This window comes from Chamaea fasciata, unplaced genomic scaffold, assembly GCF_029207755.1.
Source record: "Chamaea fasciata isolate MVZ Bird 193981 ecotype frontalis unplaced genomic scaffold, bChaFas1.0.hap1 SCAF_1, whole genome shotgun sequence".
Taxonomy (NCBI): domain Eukaryota; kingdom Metazoa; phylum Chordata; class Aves; order Passeriformes; family Sylviidae; genus Chamaea; species Chamaea fasciata.
Genome location: NW_027094086.1, coordinates 135,244,603 through 135,263,804, shown reverse-complemented (window position 1 = coordinate 135,263,804; position 19,202 = coordinate 135,244,603). Strand labels below are relative to the sequence as shown.

Here is a 19,202-nt window from a genome sequence, read left to right as displayed (position 1 = left end):
TTTGTTAATTTAGTATGCTATACTGTGCTGTTCACTAAAATCTTTGGTATACACAGAAATACTTCCCATGAGAACAAGATGTTTGTCCTTTACCACCACATTATCAACAGAGGTAATTTGCTACTTTTCAATGAATTATCCCTTTTATTTGTTTATTTCTTTGATCAGCTATAAATGAAAGTTATTAGTGTATATAAAACTGAAGTTTTTACTGTTGAAATTGAACTGTACATGTTTACTACAGGAAAAAATATCAACTCTTGTTTAACAAGACATATACATCAATAAGCAGTAACCTTGTGGAGGATTTGCAATCACCTGGTCTATAAAAACAAGCAGGACAAGTAACAGCAATTTATATGCAAAAGTAATGATTTAATGACTATAAGCAAGACAAAGCAATAAGAATTGTGCTTCTTTTGCAGACTGGAGACAATGAAATGTTTAACTACAATTTTTCCGTACAAACATGAAACAATATCCATATAGAATAAACACCCTCACAAATGTATAACTGATGGGTGATGAACACACACAAAGTTCGACCAAAGCAAAGCACAAACTGAAAAGTGTTCTGGGCTGTCCATATTTTATGGTGGAAAAGTTCCTCCTACTGAAAAAACCCCACCCTTAGAAGCCTCTAATAAAATGCACCTACTTGCAGGCCATTAAAGAGAAGGCATTCTCCACAATTTATTGGAAATATTAAAGTACCAGTTAAATTTTAATGAAGTTAGTACTGTACCATATACATATATATTAAAACAAATTTAGATAAAATGCCTTCATCCAGCCACTTGCTGGTTCCTTAGAATTTATATCAAATAGTTTATGGCTTCTATAATGATTCCATGTGCTTTTAAAAACACAGTCCCACCACACCAAATAATAAAAAGGTAACCAAATAGGTCTAAAACTTCCACGTCCCTTGATTTCTTTTTCTTTTCACTGTATCACTTCAACATTTGGTAAAAATATTCCACTTGGAAGAAAAAAAAAGACAAAGCAAGTAAAATCCTTTTAAGATTGCCAATTGCCTCCAGGTTATCAGAGACTTGAATGTGCTTTCCCAATACTGTAGCTCTCACACACAACGTGTTTCTTGCAGTATGAGCAAAGCTCAAACAGGCGGCATCTGCAAGGGTCGAACCAGTTTAGAAATTTAACAACCATATCATGAGTGCATGAAACACAATATTTTCTTTATAGTATTTATAAATATATCATACAATACTGTTTCCTGTTATGTCATATACCAATATGGCATTGTACAATAAGCATAATGCCATCTGATTCTTACAAAAGCGAATCATTTAAACAAGTCAGTAAATAAAACGGTAATACCCGCTTTTAGGCATACAGATTGTAAAACTGAAGTTTGCTTTTTCTTTTGATCGGTTCTGCGCAGCAACAGAGAAGTAAAAGATGCAACATAAGAATCAAAATGGCTAATACGCAAAAATTGTTATTCACAGTGACATGGCTACATTTATGCATTTCTCTATGCATATTCTTTCAATTTTGTTGGATTTCAAGATGAAAAAGCACTTGCTTTCTACAGGTTCACAAAACAGTATAAGAACAATAACAATTGAAGAGAACGCAATGGAGGAGTTAGTCTGGATTAACAAACTACTTCCCAGGATTTGTATTGACTTCTGGAGACTCCCGGCTCCAGATGATGGGGACAGAAACAACTCCACATCATTCAGAACAGGTGAAGGTGTAACTTTTGTTTGCTTCCCAGTCCTCTGAATACAATTTACATTTCAAACTTGCGTTTCCATTAACGTCCATCCTGAATGTCACCTAGTCCGCCTTTTATAGCCAAGTTCAGTGTTACTACAAAAGAAAGCAATTTGGATGATAGTCACATGGATTAGCATCTATAAAGCTGTAATGGCATGGAAAGATCTATATAAAGGAGGGGTGAGGGTGGTAGCCTGGTTGGCACATCAACCAGATGAAGTGGCTGAGGAGCCATTTATTGATGTTTTCCGAGCTCTGTTGGTAAAGGAGGACTGGTGGTTACTGCTGGGGCTGCTGCTGGTGCCATTCATGGTGCTGGAGATGTGGGGGAACTGGGGGTGAGGAGACTGGACTGGTGTGCTGGGGCTGGGCAAACAGGAGGAGGTGGAGGGGATGCCTCCTGCTGGGCTGCTCGCCTTGTCGCTCCCAGAGTCACTTTCCAGCTCCCCACTGTTATTCAAGCCTTCCCTCTGGTGACTGATCTTCATCCTCTTACAAGTAGGTCGGACCCGGTATTTCAAGGGCAGAGGCCCATTCTGCAAAGCAAAAGGGAGACCCTGGTAAGTGCCCTGCCCAGGCCATGACCTGCATCCTCTCAGGAGGCACACAGGAAATACTCACCCGCCTCCAGGTATAGATGTAGGCAATATCCATTAGGGTGTAATAGTCCTTCAGAGGCTCCTCTTCATACATCACATCGATCTGTTCAAGATACGAACCCTTGCATTAAGGAGCATCCAGGCATTTACCCCTAGCACATGACTGCTCTGAGGTAAAAATAGCCCCACTGTCACAGATATCACAAATACATCAAGGTGCAATTTCTTAATACTTTGGTATTTACAGCACTAAAAAAATTACAGTATCATTGAACTCTACAGACAGATATTTTAAAAACAAACCAAATAACATATGGCACACACCAGAAACACTTGGCTGTTACCACTTGCTGTGACTGGCTGTAATGAGAAAATGAGTCCTACCGAAAGAAACCCCCCAAAACCCAAACAAACGAAAAAACCACTCTTTCCCCACAGGTACCTGGAAAGTGTTAGGTATATCCATTTTACTCCGCAGGAACTTCCTTAGATGCATCACTGTCATTGCTGCTGGGCAGCGCAAGTATCTTTTGTCATTCACCTAGTGGCATAGTAAAGAAAATCAGTCTACTGAGAATTAGCAATTACTCCCACCAATGTTGCATTCCAATGTTTCATGTTGAAAAAAGTGCACCTCAGTAAATTATGAACTGTAATACAACAATGCCTGCTGTCTTAGAGGGCTCATAGGAAATAAGCAGCAAATTACAATTCTAGAGAAATATTTTAAAATTGTAACTAAATACATATATGTAAATAGTTGCATTATATTTATTATCTTTTTAGGGTACATATGCAATACATATTATTTTTAAATAAATTATTAAATATTTCTCCCAAACTTTGACAAAAAAATCAGAATCTGCTTTAAAAATAATACTGCAGGTATTTTCAATTTTTACAAGGTGCCTGCATATACAGCTGTATGAAAATGTTTCACCTCTTCTGTACCTAGTGCCATAATAGGAGCTGTGCTTCCTTTGTTCTAGACACACATACTTACATATTTTTCTCAGACACAGACCTGCCCTAAAGTCTTGTGTGTGTGTGATGTGTTTCCATTGGAGTAAAGGAAAGTTATTTACCTCTTCCTTTGATTTGTCTTTCTCCTTATTTCCTTTTCGCTCCAGTCTGTGAGAAGAAATTACACAATTACAACAAATAATAAATACAGGTGCTATCAAACAGGTAAACATAAAATTTTGCCATTCTGGAACTTGCCTATTCTGGTCAAAGAATTCAATGGATAAGCTTATTATCTCGTCGTCTGTTATAATTCTTTTGTCTTCATCAGCAACTTCTCCCCTGTCTTCATTAGAGCCATTGGCAGCTGCACAGAAATTTCCACAATAATTTACATTTTGAAATTCAAATCAGGAAGAATTGCAATTCTCAGTAACAAGAAAAAAAGTCTTCACAGTAAGATAATGAATGAGAGCTACCTGACTGTTAAAACAATAAACTTTTATTATGCTGACTTCACTTCTTAAAATTCTGTGACGGTAATACATCACTTGTAAGTTAAGAAGGAAACAGTAAAACATCTAGCTCAATGCTACACGTATTAAAGTTGCGAACGAGAAGCTTTTACCATCAGCCGACGGATGAGCAGCATAAAAATCCCTTCTTCTTTTCATTTCATCTAGATGGAAAAGCATATATATTTCTTTTAGTAGTTACTCTGTAACTCGCAGTATTGATATAGGATAGTGGCTCTGGTTTTGTTTTTCTGCTCTTAATAAAACACCCGATTTAACTACTTACTTTTGAAAAGGCCTGGTACTAGCTTGTATACAATATCTTGGAGAGTTTTATCCGACCTGAAAAAATAACAACCCCACAACATAAAATTAAGCATGAATAAAATTAAGATGAAGCAGTATTTTAATCCAAATGGCAGTTCCTCACTTATCAACTTTCACAACAAGGAAGCATCTTCTACAAAGTGGTAGGCCAGTCATAAAAAGTTAACTTATGAGACTTTGTAAGCAAACTAACCCTGCTCTAAATACCACTCTGAACCAAAACTCATCCATTACATTGGAATGTTACCACAACTGAAAAAGAACTCCCTCAGTCTGAAGAGAGGCCTTAGAAAACTACACGTCCTCCCTAGAAAGTAAAGAGAGCAAAATGCAGTGCTGACAACAAAAATGTTTTTGAAAGGCTAGTGATATTTTAAAGGCTTTTGCCTCTTAGTTTGGAAAGCTGCACCAGAAGTTTTTATGACTAGGAGCTGTGGTTGGAGTGATGCATGTCTTGGAGATACAGAAAGTAGAGGCAAGAACTGTCGGGGTGGTACAGGAGAATGGGGGAGAGGGAAGAGGCGTCAATGATTGGTGCATGCTAAAATAGACCAATAAAAAAATTCTGTCTCTCATATAGAGGCATCTTCAGTTTCAATCAGTGAAGAAACTCCAAGGAGAGCACACGAGGTAGTTTGTAAATTGACAAGCCCTTTCAGATTTAAATTGCAGACGAAGAGATAACACTGACACCGACTACTGCTGGTCTCCCCACATAAAGCAAAACGAGAGATGCAAGAGATGCAGTGTGGACTTCGCAACTTTCTCCTACCTTATATTCAAAAGCGGTCGAGTTTTGTGAACTTGGACATCACAGATAGGACAATACTTGCTGGTCTCCAAGTAACGCACGATACAGGTCTTACAGACTGTAAGTCAAACACCACAGGCTTTTAGTGATGTTCCTAGGTGCCGCTCAGATATGCATAGATAAAGGTGCGATTTTCTAAACTATGCAAGCTAGAGCAAATCGTCCATTGTCAGCAACACGCTGCTTAAGCTAAACAACTACCCAAATAAGCTGCAATTACCATGAAAAGGAGACGCTTATAGTACATATATTATTACTTTAACAAAGACCGTAGGGCCGTCCTCAGAAAATCTGCACCGCGGCTGGAACACCTACTTCCCCTCCCGTCGGGGAGGAGGAGGGCGTCGGTCCCGAGCCCCTCGGGGCTTTTGGGCTTGGGAGGAATTTTTTTTTTTTTTTTTTCATGTGTGTTCCCGGGATGCCGGGAAAGAAGGGAAGCGGCTGGGGAAAAACGCGAAGCGCCCGGTCGTACTTACAGGAGTGGAGGCACTCTATGATGGTTGTTGCATCAATGAAGTACCCGCCGCAGAGCACGCACATGAGATGGGGGTTTAGCTCGGTTATTTTGATTCTGGTTGTTCGGTGCATTTTGGCGTGGCGAGGAGCGGCTCTGAAAGACACACACACACAGAGGACCGGTCAGCGGCGACGAGCGCGGCGGAGTCCCAGGTGCCGCGGTCCGGCGCATCCCCTTCCCCCGTGCATCGCATCGCATCCCCCGGCGCAGAGGAAGACCAAGCGCGGAAGACGAAGGCGGCGGCGGCGGCGCGGGGCCGGGCGGCGGGCGAGGGCAGGTCCCGAGGCCGGCGGGGCGTCCCCGCACCGCACCGCCCCGGGTCGGCCTGGGCGCAGCCCCGCGGAGGAGCGGTCGTTCCGCGGCACCCACCGCGCCGTTCCCCGGCGGGCACGGGCTGTTCCCGCTGCGCGGCGGCACCGGCCGGCTCGGGCTGCGCGGGCGGCTCGGCGGCGATGCGGCGGGGAGCTCCGGGGGAGACACGGCGGGCACCGGGCTGCCGGCGAGCAGCACAAAGGGGAACCAGCGCCTCCCGGTGCGGCTGCCCTGGCATTTCCGGAGCGCGGGGAGGGGCGGCGGGGGGAGGGACGGAGGGGGGGGGGACACACGCACCTCGGAGCGGGGCCGGGCACCGGGGTGGCGGGGCCGGCCCGCCGGGGGGGTCCGGGCGGCTGCCGCTGCGGCTCGGTGCCGATCCGGATCTGCTCCGCTCTCCGAGGGGGTTGCTATAGCAACTTACACTTACACTTGGCATCCTGCCACCGCTGGGAACACACGAGAGCCGGGCGGGGGGCGGCCGGGGGGGCGGGCCGGGCCGGGCCGGGCCGGGCCAGGGGGTGGGACGCGAGGCCCGGGGGCTGGCGGAGGGGGTGGAGGAGCCAAGGAGCCCGCGGGGGTCTGGGAGACCCGGCGGCGAAGGGAGGGGAGGGGGAGGGCGGGAGCGGCCCGGGCGGGGTCGGGTGCCACAACCCGGAGGGTGCCCGGGCGCGGTGCGGGGCAGCCCGGGCGGCGGGGGCGGCTCCGGGCTTCGGGGTCTCAGCCTGGCGGAGGCGAGTGCCAGAGGCTCCTCCCGAGCCTCGGCCATTTCGGATCCTCTCAGGGGCCTCTCTCCACGTCGACTCGGTGCGAGGAGCTGGTCTGAGATAGCTCCTCTCCCCCTCCGCTCCCTCCCTCCGCCGAGCAGAACCGCGCCGCGCTCCCAGGGACGGAGCCCCCTGCACCGCCAGTGGGGTGCCGAGCTCCAGCTCCCGCTCCACCGTGCCGGCATCCCCGCTCCCTCCTTCTCCGCTTTCCTCACTTTTGTCCTTCCTACCTATCTCTCACTCCCAGCTCTTTTTCTTTCTCTTTCTTTCCTTCTCCCACCTTTTGACGCTTGCTTGAAAATCATCCCGCGGACGAGGCAAGCGCGGTGCAAAGTTTTGCAAAAGGTGTAAAAAGATTTGCATCACCAGAGTAAGGCGCTTGGAAGGGAGAAAACAAGTCTCTGGATCCTTGACTAGCCCCCCTTTTCAGCAATAAAGCACACCAAGAAGGGGGAAAAAGCCCAAACCGACTTTAAACGGTACATTAGTGACAACATGCGAAGGACCATGTGACCAGATCATTCCTAAAGCTAAATCAACACCTTGTCAACACAATGCAGAGACAAGAGTGAAAAACAAATGTCATTTTCATAGTCTGAAACCCATAAAACCCCATCGGATGCACTGGCACCAACGCTAGATGCATACACACTGTATAAAATGAGAGGGAATAACAGATAAAGGGAAAAGCATACACAAGGGAAAAAACCCTGTAAGTCACGTCATTGTAGAGTAAATTATTTTCTGTCAAACAGATCCTGAAAAATGTAATGAAACAACGTTACTCCAGTCCAAGCTATTAATCTCCCCAGGTCCGTGCTCCCAGCACACCAGCTCCTGATCTTGGACCCCTCTCCTCCCGTGGCTGAGCTTGCGAGCCACCTCTCACCGCAGCACCGTAGGCTCAAGATGCGAGCAGCCACTCGCAAACTTCAATGCTGGGCAGAGGGGTAAAAAAAAAAAAAAAAAAAAAAAAAGGCAGCACACTAAGCTTTCTAAAAGCTTTGAACGTCAGCCAAACTGACCAGGACAGGGGTACAATATTCGTCAGAAGTGTGCACAGCGCCAACGAGCGACCCCGACCAGGAAACTTCTCTTGTTGCTGCAGGAGAACCCTCGAGTGAACAGCAGATAAAACTCTTCAACATCAAACCATAGCCGGCCAGCACAAAGAAAAGCAAAGTTCCAGAAACACCAAGCCAGACCAGGTCCCCAAAGCTGTTCCCAGCACCATGCGGCAAAGCAAGACCCCCGCTGCATTGTACTGCGGTTTAAATGTCGCTTCCAGGGTCCCTGACCCTCCGCTTCTTCCTTTTAAACTGATACCGAGGTTTTGCTTTCCCCAGAAAAGGCACAGACGGAGTTTCTGCATGCCTTTCTGAAGAACCCAGCACCCTGAAGCCGGCGGCTCTGGAGTCCCCCTAGGTACTTGCACATGGACAAGCTGCTTTCACGGTTCTGTGTTTTATTTGTTCAAGTCACTACCTTATAATTCATAAATATCTAAACCAAAAAAAAAAAAAAACAAACCCACAAAAAACCCAGAAGTGACCGAGGTCACATAAGTCGGCTGACCGAAAATTCCTTCCCAGCCCTGACAGACTGGGACAAACCTTTCAAGACATTAACGCGTTTATTTCACGCAGGCGTAGCCTCTTCCTAAATGGAGGGGGATTAAATTCAAGCGTGAAACCTGTTTTGTGGAAGCAACTCCTAAATGCGCATTATTTATTGCCCAAAGTTAAAACATCTTCAACGTGCTATGAGCTATCTCGAAAATCAGTGATCTTCCCCAGTGAGCTGAACTAGGCACCCAGTTTCTCCTCAAATGCCACCCGCACAGGCACACGCGTGTCTGTGCCTGCGGGGATGTAACATGAACGCAGCACATTTTACTACAGCAGCCTGAGTTTAATATCTTGGTACGAGGGAAACCCTTTCAGATGTTTTTTCTGCTCCTGCTGATCGCACGGTGAATGCCAACACTTCACAGAAATACAAACAGCCTCTTAGCCAGGACAATATATATTTACACACTGACACACGGAACAACTAAACTTAAAATATATGTGGATAATACCTGCTAGAAGCAAACACTGCCAGCCGACCGATTATACAGAGGCCTTAAACAAGTTATGTCAAAATGAAGAAAAACAGAAGTGCATTCTCCTGCTAAGAATCAGCAACATTATTAAAAATCCATAAAGGCAATAAGCTATCAACCCTTGCTCGATAAGTCCCTAACAGAAAATACATACAGAAAAAATAGAAGCATCACTCGGATAGGTTTGTGTACTTTGTACCCAGCTCCTCTCTGAAAACTCTCACAAGGAATAAAGCAGCCTTCATTCTACATCTTCACCCATTATCAGCCAGAGCCACTTGTACTATCGAGCCTGTTATTACTCTTTCGCTTAAGAATGGCCACATATGTTTTAAAGGAGAGGACAGTAGTTCTTTCAGAGGAGCCACACGAACTCAAGTATCTCTGCACAAGTCACTGCAGCGAGAAAAGACCTGAATATTGGCAACAGAGTGCAAAAGGACCCCAGTCTCTTAAATCGCCTCCCTGGGACTAGACGTAAGACACAATCTATCCACTTTTAAAAATACACTAAAATGTCAATTTTGTAATAGCTAAGCGATCAGGTAGGTCAAGACTTCGTGTCCCTGGCAAAGTGCAACACAAGTCTCAGTTTCCAGGACGGGCTGCACAGTCCCTCAAGGTAGTTTTACTGGACTGTGCTGAACGTCCCTGGTCTTAGGGAGAGTCCCATAACAGAAGCTACTCTCACCACGACAGATTAGGGAAAAAAAAAAAAAAAATCTTTTAGCGCCAAGCTTGCAATGGGGCACACATGCCCAGGTTTTCTTCGACTTTCTGCAGAGTGGAGGAGTGAATCAAAGTTTTCAGAGGCTGAAAAGTTACTGCCTCACTTTTATGGAAATGCGACTTTTTTTCCTGCTTATTTTCACCCGATTATTTGCAAATGTTTACAGCAAACACACAGCAACATCCCGCTTTATATATTGCCAAGGCCATTCAATCATAAAAACACAACACCAACAACTTTCAAGTGCTGCCCATAAGCAGCACGAGGAGCCCACTCGTGACATCTTTAAGATCTGACAAAGGATATCATGTAAATTTACCCTTCCCGGGCTCAGGGGGGAAAAAAAAATACCAACCAGAGAAAAGAAATTCACACACACCACCCCCCCTCCGCGTCCCGCAGACACATCACCTTTGCTCCAAAGGCTCCAGCAAACCGCTCGCCCCAGCTCCCCAAGACCGCATTAAAAGTGCTCTCCTTCCCCCCCCAAAAAGTTATTTCTCGGCGTTGACCACCCCTTGTCTCTCCCAGTAGGCACAAATCCCTAAAGTTCAGCATTTAGAGCAGAAATGTAAGAGGAGACATTGGAAACAACTGGGAACCGCCATCTTACAACCCATCCAATTTCACAGAAGTACTTGTCCAACTTAAGTTAATAACATTTTCTGTTGGGTGCCCCGGCGCCTAACAACCCCCCCAGGAGGATCGCTACCCTCCGCTGGCTCCGTCCCTATAAAATGGGTGCGTTATCTGACATTTTAAACCCCCCCAGACACATTTCTTTCGGGGAGGACTGAAATCACTTGACCCAGGCAGCTCCAGATTTCACGAACGTCCCTGTTTAATCAAAATCTGCCTTTAAACAAAGGGCGCTCGGGCCGGGCTGGCAGCAGGGTCGGAAAATATAAATATTCTCCTCGGGGGCCATGTGCACAAAAAGGTTTTAGGGGGCGTCTGGAGAAAGAAAGGAACTAAAATTTGCAAATGTGGGTGCGTAACGCGAGCGAGTGCACAGGCTGCTGCTGCTGCGTGTCTGTATGTGTGTGTGTGGCTAGAGCAGCCTGTCAGCGCTTTTCCCATACGGAGAGCTCGGGGGACACCTAGGCGCCCCTTTGCAGCCCCCAAACCGGCCGAAAACCGCCGCCGAGCCCCCTTCGCCCCCCGCCCTTGGTAAGGCGACACCTCGCTTCATACGTACCCGGAAAACGGAGCCGGTGGGTGATGATCGGAGCGGCCAAAAAAGACAATGAAAGTTAAAAGTCGTTCAGCAGAAAATGAATGTGAGCCAAGCGGCCATCTTGAAATGAACTGCAGACGCTGTCAATTGCAATAAGCTTATTGCCGCCGCCGCCGCTGCGCTCCGCTCATTTTAGTTACAGAACGCCCGGGTCTCCTCCGCTCCTCGCGGGCCCTTCTCGCTCGCTCTCTCGCTCTCTCGCTCCCTCCGAGTTGGCCGCCCGGGCGGCTCAGGCGCTGGGAGCGCACAGTCTCCCCGGTCCGGATGGGTCCTCTCTCCACCAGCCCATTGTCTCTCCCTCTGCCCCCCGCTCCGCCTCGCGGCCTCTCTCGCGTTCCTTCTTTTATTATTATTGTTATTATTACGAGTATTATTGTTGTTGTTATTTCATAGTTGGTGGCGGGGACCCGGGGAGGGAAGGAGGGCGGGCGGGCGGGCGGGCGGGAGGAGGGCGGAGGAGGGAAGAATGCAACGCTGAAGGCACACAGTGGAAACTGACACCGTCCCCAAAATGGCTCGGAGTTCGCCCGCCCCGCCAGCGTCACGTGGGGCGCCTCATTCCTTAAGGGCGGCCTGGGAATTAGCGGCGCTGCCGCCGGGGCCCGGCAGCCTCCCCGTGACCCAATCCCGCAACCCGGCCGCCTCCTCCCCCTCCGCCTCCCCCCTCCCTCCCTCGCTCGCTCCCTCCCCTCCCCCGCCCGCCACCCCCTCCCTTTCCCTCCCTCCCCTCCCCCCGGCCCTGCACGCGCTCGCCCGCGCGCCGCCGATGCCTCCTTTTCCTCCTTTTCCACACCGCCCGCCCCGACCCCCGGCCCCGCTCCGCGGCTCCCGCCCGCCGCGGCCCCAGCGCCTCCTGCGCTCCTTCTCCCCGCTCCCTCCGCCCGCGCCGCAGCTCTCCTTCAGCCACCGCGCCGCCCGCTGTCGCCCCGCAGCCCCCGCCCTGCCCGGCGCTGCTCTCCCCATCCTCCCCGCCACAGCCCGCACGCCGGCCGGCCCCACACGCCGCCCGTCACCCTGCCCCCGCGGCCCCCGTCTCCCTCCGCGCACTTGTTGCGCGCTCCCAGCCCCGTCCCGCCGCGGAGGAACCCCCGGGGGAACCCGCACCGCGGCCTCGCGCCTCCGCCACCGCGTGCGCGCTGCCGCGCGCCCCTCGCTCCGCTGCGCCCGCCCGGGGCCGCGCGGAGCCGCCGGCGTCGAGGCGACGCGTCCCATCGAGGGCCGCGCGGAAGCTTTTCCGCCCCGAGCGGCGGCGGGAGCGGGTGTCGCGGGGACCCGCGGTGTCCCCGCACCCCGCGGGCGGGACGGGCGGCCGCGGGAGCGGGAGTGAGGGAAGCGGGGAAACCCTCGCCGTGCTCGCCTTCGGCGAGGATAAGACGCCGCCCGCCGCTCGAGCGCGGAGGAGCGGAGAGGAAGCAGCCCTGCTCCGCGGCGAGGGGCCGGCCGCCGCCGCCGCCGCCGCCCATCTTCCGCGGGGCCGCTCTCCTTCGCCGGCAGGTGCGGACGGACCGCGCCTCGGAGCCCCTCCGCACCTGCCGGCGGGAGCGAGCGGCTCCGCGGAGACCGGGGTGCCGGGCACGGCCCGAGGCGAGCGGGAGATGCTGGGAGCAGCCGCGCCGTCGAGCCGGAGCCGCCGCCCGGCTCCGCTCCGTTCCGCGGACTCTGCCGGCTTTCCGAGAGGCGCCCCGGGTCCACAAGATTAAACCGCATCCTTTCTTGCCCCCCGCGCCGGGGTCCGGCTTTTCCTCGTAGGAGAGATGTAAGGTCGGCTGGAAATGACAAAGCGCGGCGGGCGATTTAGCAAACGCGCCGTAGCCGCGGCACGGGAAGAAGGCGCTTTTGCCTCGCTGAGCTGATCTATCGTTTAGCATCTTACTTTTAGGTACAGCTAATTCATCCATAGAAATTGCACAACAGGCGCGAATAAAGTTTTATTAGATCAGAGAGGGAAAAAAAAGCAGTGGCAGTTGTAAAAATATACAAAATAAGATAGAAGGAATACTTTGATGGCGCGACAGTTCAACAAACCCTTATGTGGAGTTAATAAAAAAAATTACGTGAGCCAGGAATACCCAGTGCACGCGTGAAAAAATTGGTTTGCTTAATTCACATCCAAAGACTTAAAAAAACCCGTTTGCATCAAGAGATGAAAGACATTTGTCATGTAGGAGACACTCGGGAAGGAGAGTACTGCAGCAGGCTGACACCTTCCTTCAATCACATCTGAGTTGCTCGTTCTAGACTTTTTGCAGCATCTTTTAGCTTTCCCACTAAGTCCTAAGAGATGAAAGAGAGTCTTAGAATAAGTATACTTTTTAAAGGTCAGTTAGAAGAACGGAGTATTTTTTTTATACAGGCGCAAGTGAAACTAGCACCTTGTAGCCCAAAGAAGCGTTGCAACTGATGAACAATGCAAGCAAATAATTAAATTGCTCTTTTACAATGCAGTCAGAAAAGTGGGAACTGAAGGTAAACACTTTTTAAAATGTATTTTCTCCTAAACCAGATCATTGCTATTAACACGTAGATTTTATTGATATTGCCACAATGGCTAATGCTGACATTTGCTTCAGACTTTGAAGTACTACATGGATTTCTAAAACACTGAAAATATTTTGAATGCAATTTTGTACTAGGACCATTCTCCAGCCAAAGCACATCAGATTTCACTATGCCAGTAAACCGACTAGAAACACTCATTACTAACAAAAGGACAACTTTTGAGACACATTTAAAAAGAGGAGATGTAAACCTTAAGTTTTAATATCTTGCTTTTCCTCTCCCACCAAGCCCTCTTCCCGATCCTCCACAGTTTGGTCACTTCCAAGCATTACAATACCTCTATTGTTCAGTTACACATTTAAATCGCTAAACAAAGATCAACGTTTGTTTCAGGACATTTCTTACATGTCATTAACACCACTGAAGAGCCTTCAGTTCCTTCTCTATTTTTAATCATGACACATTTAAATCACTGAACCAGCTTCTTTAATCACTTCTCTAAAGCACGGGAAATCAGAGTTTCAGAAAATGATGAGTTTCCTCCCACATATACATACGGATTACAGTTATGAAAACAGACAAAATATTTATGCACGTATGTAAAACACTCCCCACACAACTAAATTCAGTTACTTTGCAACTTTATTTGAAAAGACAGTAAAAATACACTAGGATAACTTTTATGAAAAATTCTCTTACCCTCTCTGTACTGGATTTTTTTTAAGTAATAGTGTATATGTTTTCATTATGATTGGCAAGTTGTTAAAAACATGTACATCCACAATTAGGGCTAAGCAGAGAATGATGAAGGAAACAAGTACCTGTAATTGCTCCATTGTACAACTAAAACTAACATCTGGGTGTGATCCTGAATCACTGTTCTGAAGGAGAAAAAAAGCAAAGAAACAGCAATGTCTATTTTATTAAAAAATATCATGAAATTGCATTTTTTCCTTTGAGGGTGCTGGGAGTACAGTACCTCTACGTTTAAAGTCACCAAATAGGAAGGCTGGTAAGTTTTATGAAGTTGACTGTTCTAAATTAAAAACAAAGAACATATTTAAAAAAACACGTCTCAGCATTAAAACAGACTAAAGAAACACCTTGATCTGTTAAAATTACCTTGATCTGATATTCCAAGCGCCAAGACACATCAGTAATATGGAGAGGAGATCTGCCTATGCTGAAAGACACAACAGTTACAAGTTCCCTATGCTAAAAGAAAAGATCATTTTCTCAAGCTGTCCATCAATAAAGAACTTTTTCATGATCCCAGTAATGTTTCTTGGGAAGCTCTAAAAGGTTATTTATAGAGTAGAATTCCAAATGAAGAAAAGTTTCAACAGCTGTTTTCTAGAGTTTGTTAAAATACACTTTATTTTTTATTGGAACAATATGACTTACTTAATCATCTAAAGTATGCAGAAGTGTTTTCCAGGACAGTTTCAAACTAACTGTAAGTGAAACCATGTCTCTGCTGAGTGATTGACCTACCTTCCCAATAGGATTTCCAATGCATCCTTGTTTTTCTGGAGCAAGAGAAAAAAGAAAAAAAAGAAAAATTTGCTAGGTTCAATAAATTCCTATGAAAGGAGAAAAATTAATATGTTAAAATTGGTTAAAAAACCTGATATTCGGTGCAAAATTGTTCTATTCTCTCTTTATCCAGTTTGCAGTCTTCTAGGCATGCGCTATGGGGAAAAAGAATTTATTAGTTTTCTGTTGACATTAACTCAGCAGTACACTTTTAAGTAACAACCGCTAGAAAAATGGTGTAGTTTCTAAATATGAGTACCTTATAGCAGATATGTCAGCTTTCTGTTTCCCTGCCTCCAGAATACACGTTGCAGCCGCAGCATGGCAATGTTTTAATACTGTAGGGTCAATATCTTTCAGGTCTGGATCGTCTAAAACAAATGAATTACTGATGACACACTTATCTGCCAAACCCCAGCACACAGTACCAAAGGCTGCTGCTCGCCCTTTGAACGCTACCTTTCCCACAAAAAATTCAAAATGAAACACATTTGGTACTTCAGAGCGACAAAAACAGAGCGAGTAGGCAAGGAGTGAGAAGGTGGAGAAGGTGAAGGGCTGAAGCACTGGCTGGGGCAAGCCGTACCAGGCGGGGCTGTGCGGCGCTGAGCGCCCCGCCGCCTCTACATCTCCTTCCCATTAACAAAAAAAAAAAAAAAAAAAGAAAAGAAAAAAAAAAAGGAAAAAAAAAAAAAGGAAAACCTCCGTTTCCTCTGCGAGCCCCGTCCCCGATCCACAGCAGCCTCTAAATGGCGAGGAGCGGGACTGGGACCACCGGCCGGGAGGGGCACCGGGACCGCCCGCCGCCCCTGCCCGGCACCGGCGGCTCCCTCCGTCCGCGGAGGCAGCGGCGGAGCCATTAACACCGCAAAATTAATTGCACGGCCGCGCACCGACCTGCCGGGGCTGCCGCAGGACGTGCCCACGCGTGAAGCCCCCCGCAGGGTCGCAGCGGAGCGGCGCGGGAACACCGCCCGCTTAGCCCAGCCCCGCGGACACCAACGCGCGGGGGAACCCTTCCCGCCGCCTCTCTTTTGGACAGGTCGGAGCTTTAATGAAGCAGGGGCGCATTAGCGATGACACCCCGCGCAGCGGCACCGTGGAGCCGTCCGCGGGCAGGGGCCGCCCCGCGTGTCTGCGTGGGCAGCGTCCGCTCCAGCGCGGACACGCGAGTCCATCCGTGGCGGCGGACGGAGCCCCGCGTCCGCCTGCGCGCTCCGCGGAGCTGCGCGGCCCGCACCCCACCCCCCCTCCCCCGCGCCACGCCTTACCCAACCCGGCCTGCGGGTGATCCAGGAGGCTGCGGAAGGAGGCGCGGAGGAGGGCGGCGAACGGGCGGCGGGGGAAGCGGCGGGGGTCGCCCAGCAGCCGCCACCCGCCCTGCGCGTACGGCGACAGCTCCATTGTGGGCGCCGTGACCTTCGACACGCGCCCACGTGACGCGCGCGCAGCTGATCGCGGGCGCGAGGCGGGGCCGCCGCCGCGGGGCGGGCGGGGGCGGGCGGCGGGGGAGGCGCCGGTGCGCGGCCGCGGAGCCCCGCGCCTCCCCCCGCTGCGCTGCCCCACCCAGCGCCGCCGCCGTGCTCTCCGCGTGTGTCCGCAGTGTCGCCCCTCGCTCCTTGGGGCGCGGAGTGGGAGCTGATGCTGTTTTCGTGGGAGCTGATGCTGTTTTCGTGGGAGCTGATGCTGTTTTCGTGGGAGCTGATGCTGTTTTCGTGGGAGCTGATGCTGTTTTCGTGGGAGATGCGCCGCAAAGGCGTGTTTTGGGGTGTAATCAGCTCTTAATGAATCCTACAAATGCTCGTATCTCATGAAATCCCTGAAGCGCTTGTATCTCAATAGAAGTCTAACGTGCGTGTGTTGGTGTGAAGCTTTACAGCCCAAAAATGTGTTGCTGGCAATCTCATCCTCAGGAACAGAGCCTTATCCCTTCGTTACAGGGAATCATAGAACCATGGAGGTTGGAAAAGATGTTCAAAATCATCAGCTCCAACCCTCGACTGGATACCACCATGCCCAATCAACCATACCACAAAGTGCCACAATCTCCTCAGGTTTTTTGACATTTCCAGAGATGGTGACTCCATCACCTCCCTGAAGAGCCTGTTCCAATGCTTAACCGCTCTTCCAGTAAAGAATGTTATTTTGCTTCTGAAACCTCTATGTGTATAATCAGATATTCCCCCCTTCTCCCCATGGTTATAGATTTGTGTATCAAACCTCGTTTTTTACCTGTGGTTATGGCCAGCTGAAATGTGAACTTACTACTAAACTAATTTATCTTCTCCTAAAGTAATTTTCTAACCAGGATTGCTGTTGCATTTTGGCAAAAAACTTTGTAGTGTTTGACATGCAAAAATAGTTACAGATAAACAAAATAGTCTTTTGTGGTGATTTAGGAAAGGTGTACAACTGATGTCTGAAAACATTTCCATGAAAATCTAATAAATTCTTCATGAGATATTAACCTCTTATGTTAGCATTTTTTTCTTTGAGTATTGAAACATTGCCGTAATCCTCAAAAATACTAAAGTTTACATAAGCAACTTAAAAGTAAACAATGATATATTGTGTGGTTTTATCTCTCAGCTAAGGACCAAATTAGGGCTGATGTAATAAAAAAAGGTAAAGGCCTTAGTGTGTTACATGAATCATTATGTATGTGACCTTTGGAGTTCATGCCCAGAAAATATTTTAAATCTCGTTTTTTTATTTGTGTGTGTCTATTCTGAATGGTCAAGAACATTGCTGTGTTACTTGGCATTCTTTATTGAGCAAACATTTCTGCTGAACATTTCTTAAAGGGAAATGCTATGCTGAAAGCTACTCAGCCTAAAAAATATGAGTGAAAGCTAACGGCCTTTGCCAGATTCATTATTTTAAAATAATGTCCAGATTCATTATTTTAAAATAATGTCTACGCAATGTCAAAAAGAACAAAAATTTTAATTTCTTCTGAACTTTCATGGTAATTGACTGGTAACTGATTTAATCTAAAAGCTGTTTGGAATTTTGTATCCATCACTCTCACTAATTGCAATCCGCCATCAAAAGCTTGGTCCATCTTTGGAGGCCAGTTCCAGCTTTGTCCCAGTACAGATGGTGAGATCAGACTTTATCACATCTCACCACAACACCTTTTGTATTTTTGAATCATGCTACATTTGAGATCATCCCTCAATTTCTTTCCTTTTTAAAATATTTTTATGACATTAATGAATTAATATTTTCTGCAAACCCAGCCAGCGCATGCATCTCCTTCAGTATGGATGCAGGCTACCAAAAGATTCTGCTTCCAGTTTCCTGCCTCCTGTGGGTTGTCTGGCCCACACGTTTGTATACCTAGGTCTTAATTGTGCCCGAATTAAAGTAAGGAGGAAAATCATACTGGCTGCAGGATCAGGCTCTCAGTTCTAACTCCTGTGCACAGTATTAGGCCTCATGATACTGTATAGAACGAACACGGAATGTTTTGGAATGTGATCTGAAATACTTCCTCTGGCCTGCCGCATAAAAGTTAATACCACTGAATTGACAAACTCTGAGCTTCAGAGTCTGGCAGATGGAAGTCCCAGCTTTTTTTTTTTTTTTTTTCCCCCAGAAACAAGAAAGGGGTAGTGACAGGCAGGTGGGCTGACAAAATAAGGCTTTCTCTCTTTTTTTGGTATGCTTGTCAAATATATCCATGATGCCTAAGAAAAGCCAGCATAAAATGGAGGAAAAGAAAAACCATAACATGGAGGAAAGGGCAGAGTTCTGAGCTGTAGAATTACAAAGGTAAAGAGACCAGGGCTGTAAGAAAGGGTTGTCACCTAAAATATATTAAAATGTACAGACTGGTTATTATTGCACATTACAGAAATTTCTTCATCAGTGTCTCATTATTTATAGCATATTGAAATCTGTAAATTAATATCTAGCTTTAAAGGCAAAATAACTCTTAAAGATTCGTTGCAAGATTATGTAGTACATGTAACTCTCATCACAATTTCATCACAAAATGTCTATTATCAAGTCCTCTCCAGTCTCGCAGCTTGACTTTTGTTCTTTCTTTTTCCCTTCAAGAAGATCATGAGATGGATTCAGATGGAGATTGCTATGAGATTTTACTACTTGTTTAGAGCATATACACATTTTAAAGAGCTGTTCAGTAAAATTTCCTAGAGAATTCTAACCTGTATATTGAATAAAGAAATTATGAAGGATATGCATAAATACTTAAATATTAATTAATCAGGGAAACAGACTACCTCACCCCCTGCCAGATAGTAATTTTTACAGCTTGAGTTTTGTTACTGAAAACAAAATAGTTCAACCATTCAAAATGAAGGGAAATCATTAGCATCTCCAGAGGACTAATTCATAAAATTTAAACATTAACATAAGTATTTCTGAAAAGTCTCAGATTAGCATTTTTTTCATCTGTGTATTGATCTTCATAGAGTTAAGAGACAGATGATATAAGATATAAGACGATATTCTAACACCAGTTTTCTGCCAAGTTATTACTAAATTCCAAGAGTTTCTTCTACACAT

The 19,202-nt window shown here is 47.3% G+C and overlaps 2 protein-coding genes across 2 annotated transcripts; both read right to left on the bottom strand.

The window, feature by feature from the left end:
• Nucleotides 1–314: 314 nt before the first annotated feature.
• Nucleotides 315–11,193, bottom strand: BMI1 (BMI1 proto-oncogene, polycomb ring finger). The gene is made up of 10 exons (XM_066198964.1): nt 10,593–11,193; nt 5,441–5,574; nt 4,926–5,022; nt 4,113–4,168; nt 3,940–3,990; nt 3,570–3,678; nt 3,434–3,479; nt 2,791–2,889; nt 2,371–2,451; nt 315–2,285 (listed from the first exon to the last, which is right to left on the bottom strand). Exons 2-10 carry the CDS (start codon nt 5,550–5,552, stop codon nt 1,956–1,958), a joined length of 981 nt encoding a protein of 326 aa, XP_066055061.1. The 5' UTR covers nt 5,553–5,574; nt 10,593–11,193; the 3' UTR covers nt 315–1,955.
• A 1,341-nt stretch (nt 11,194–12,534) lies between these two features.
• Nucleotides 12,535–16,094, bottom strand: COMMD3 (COMM domain containing 3). Its single transcript, XM_066198974.1, has 8 exons — nt 15,938–16,094; nt 14,926–15,037; nt 14,758–14,821; nt 14,625–14,659; nt 14,253–14,313; nt 14,110–14,166; nt 13,952–14,011; nt 12,535–12,905 (listed from the first exon to the last, which is right to left on the bottom strand). The coding sequence occupies exons 1-8, from the start codon at nt 16,068–16,070 to the stop codon at nt 12,846–12,848; spliced, it is 582 nt and encodes a 193-aa protein (XP_066055071.1). The 5' UTR covers nt 16,071–16,094; the 3' UTR covers nt 12,535–12,845.
• Between the last annotated feature and the right edge of the window lie 3,108 nt (nt 16,095–19,202).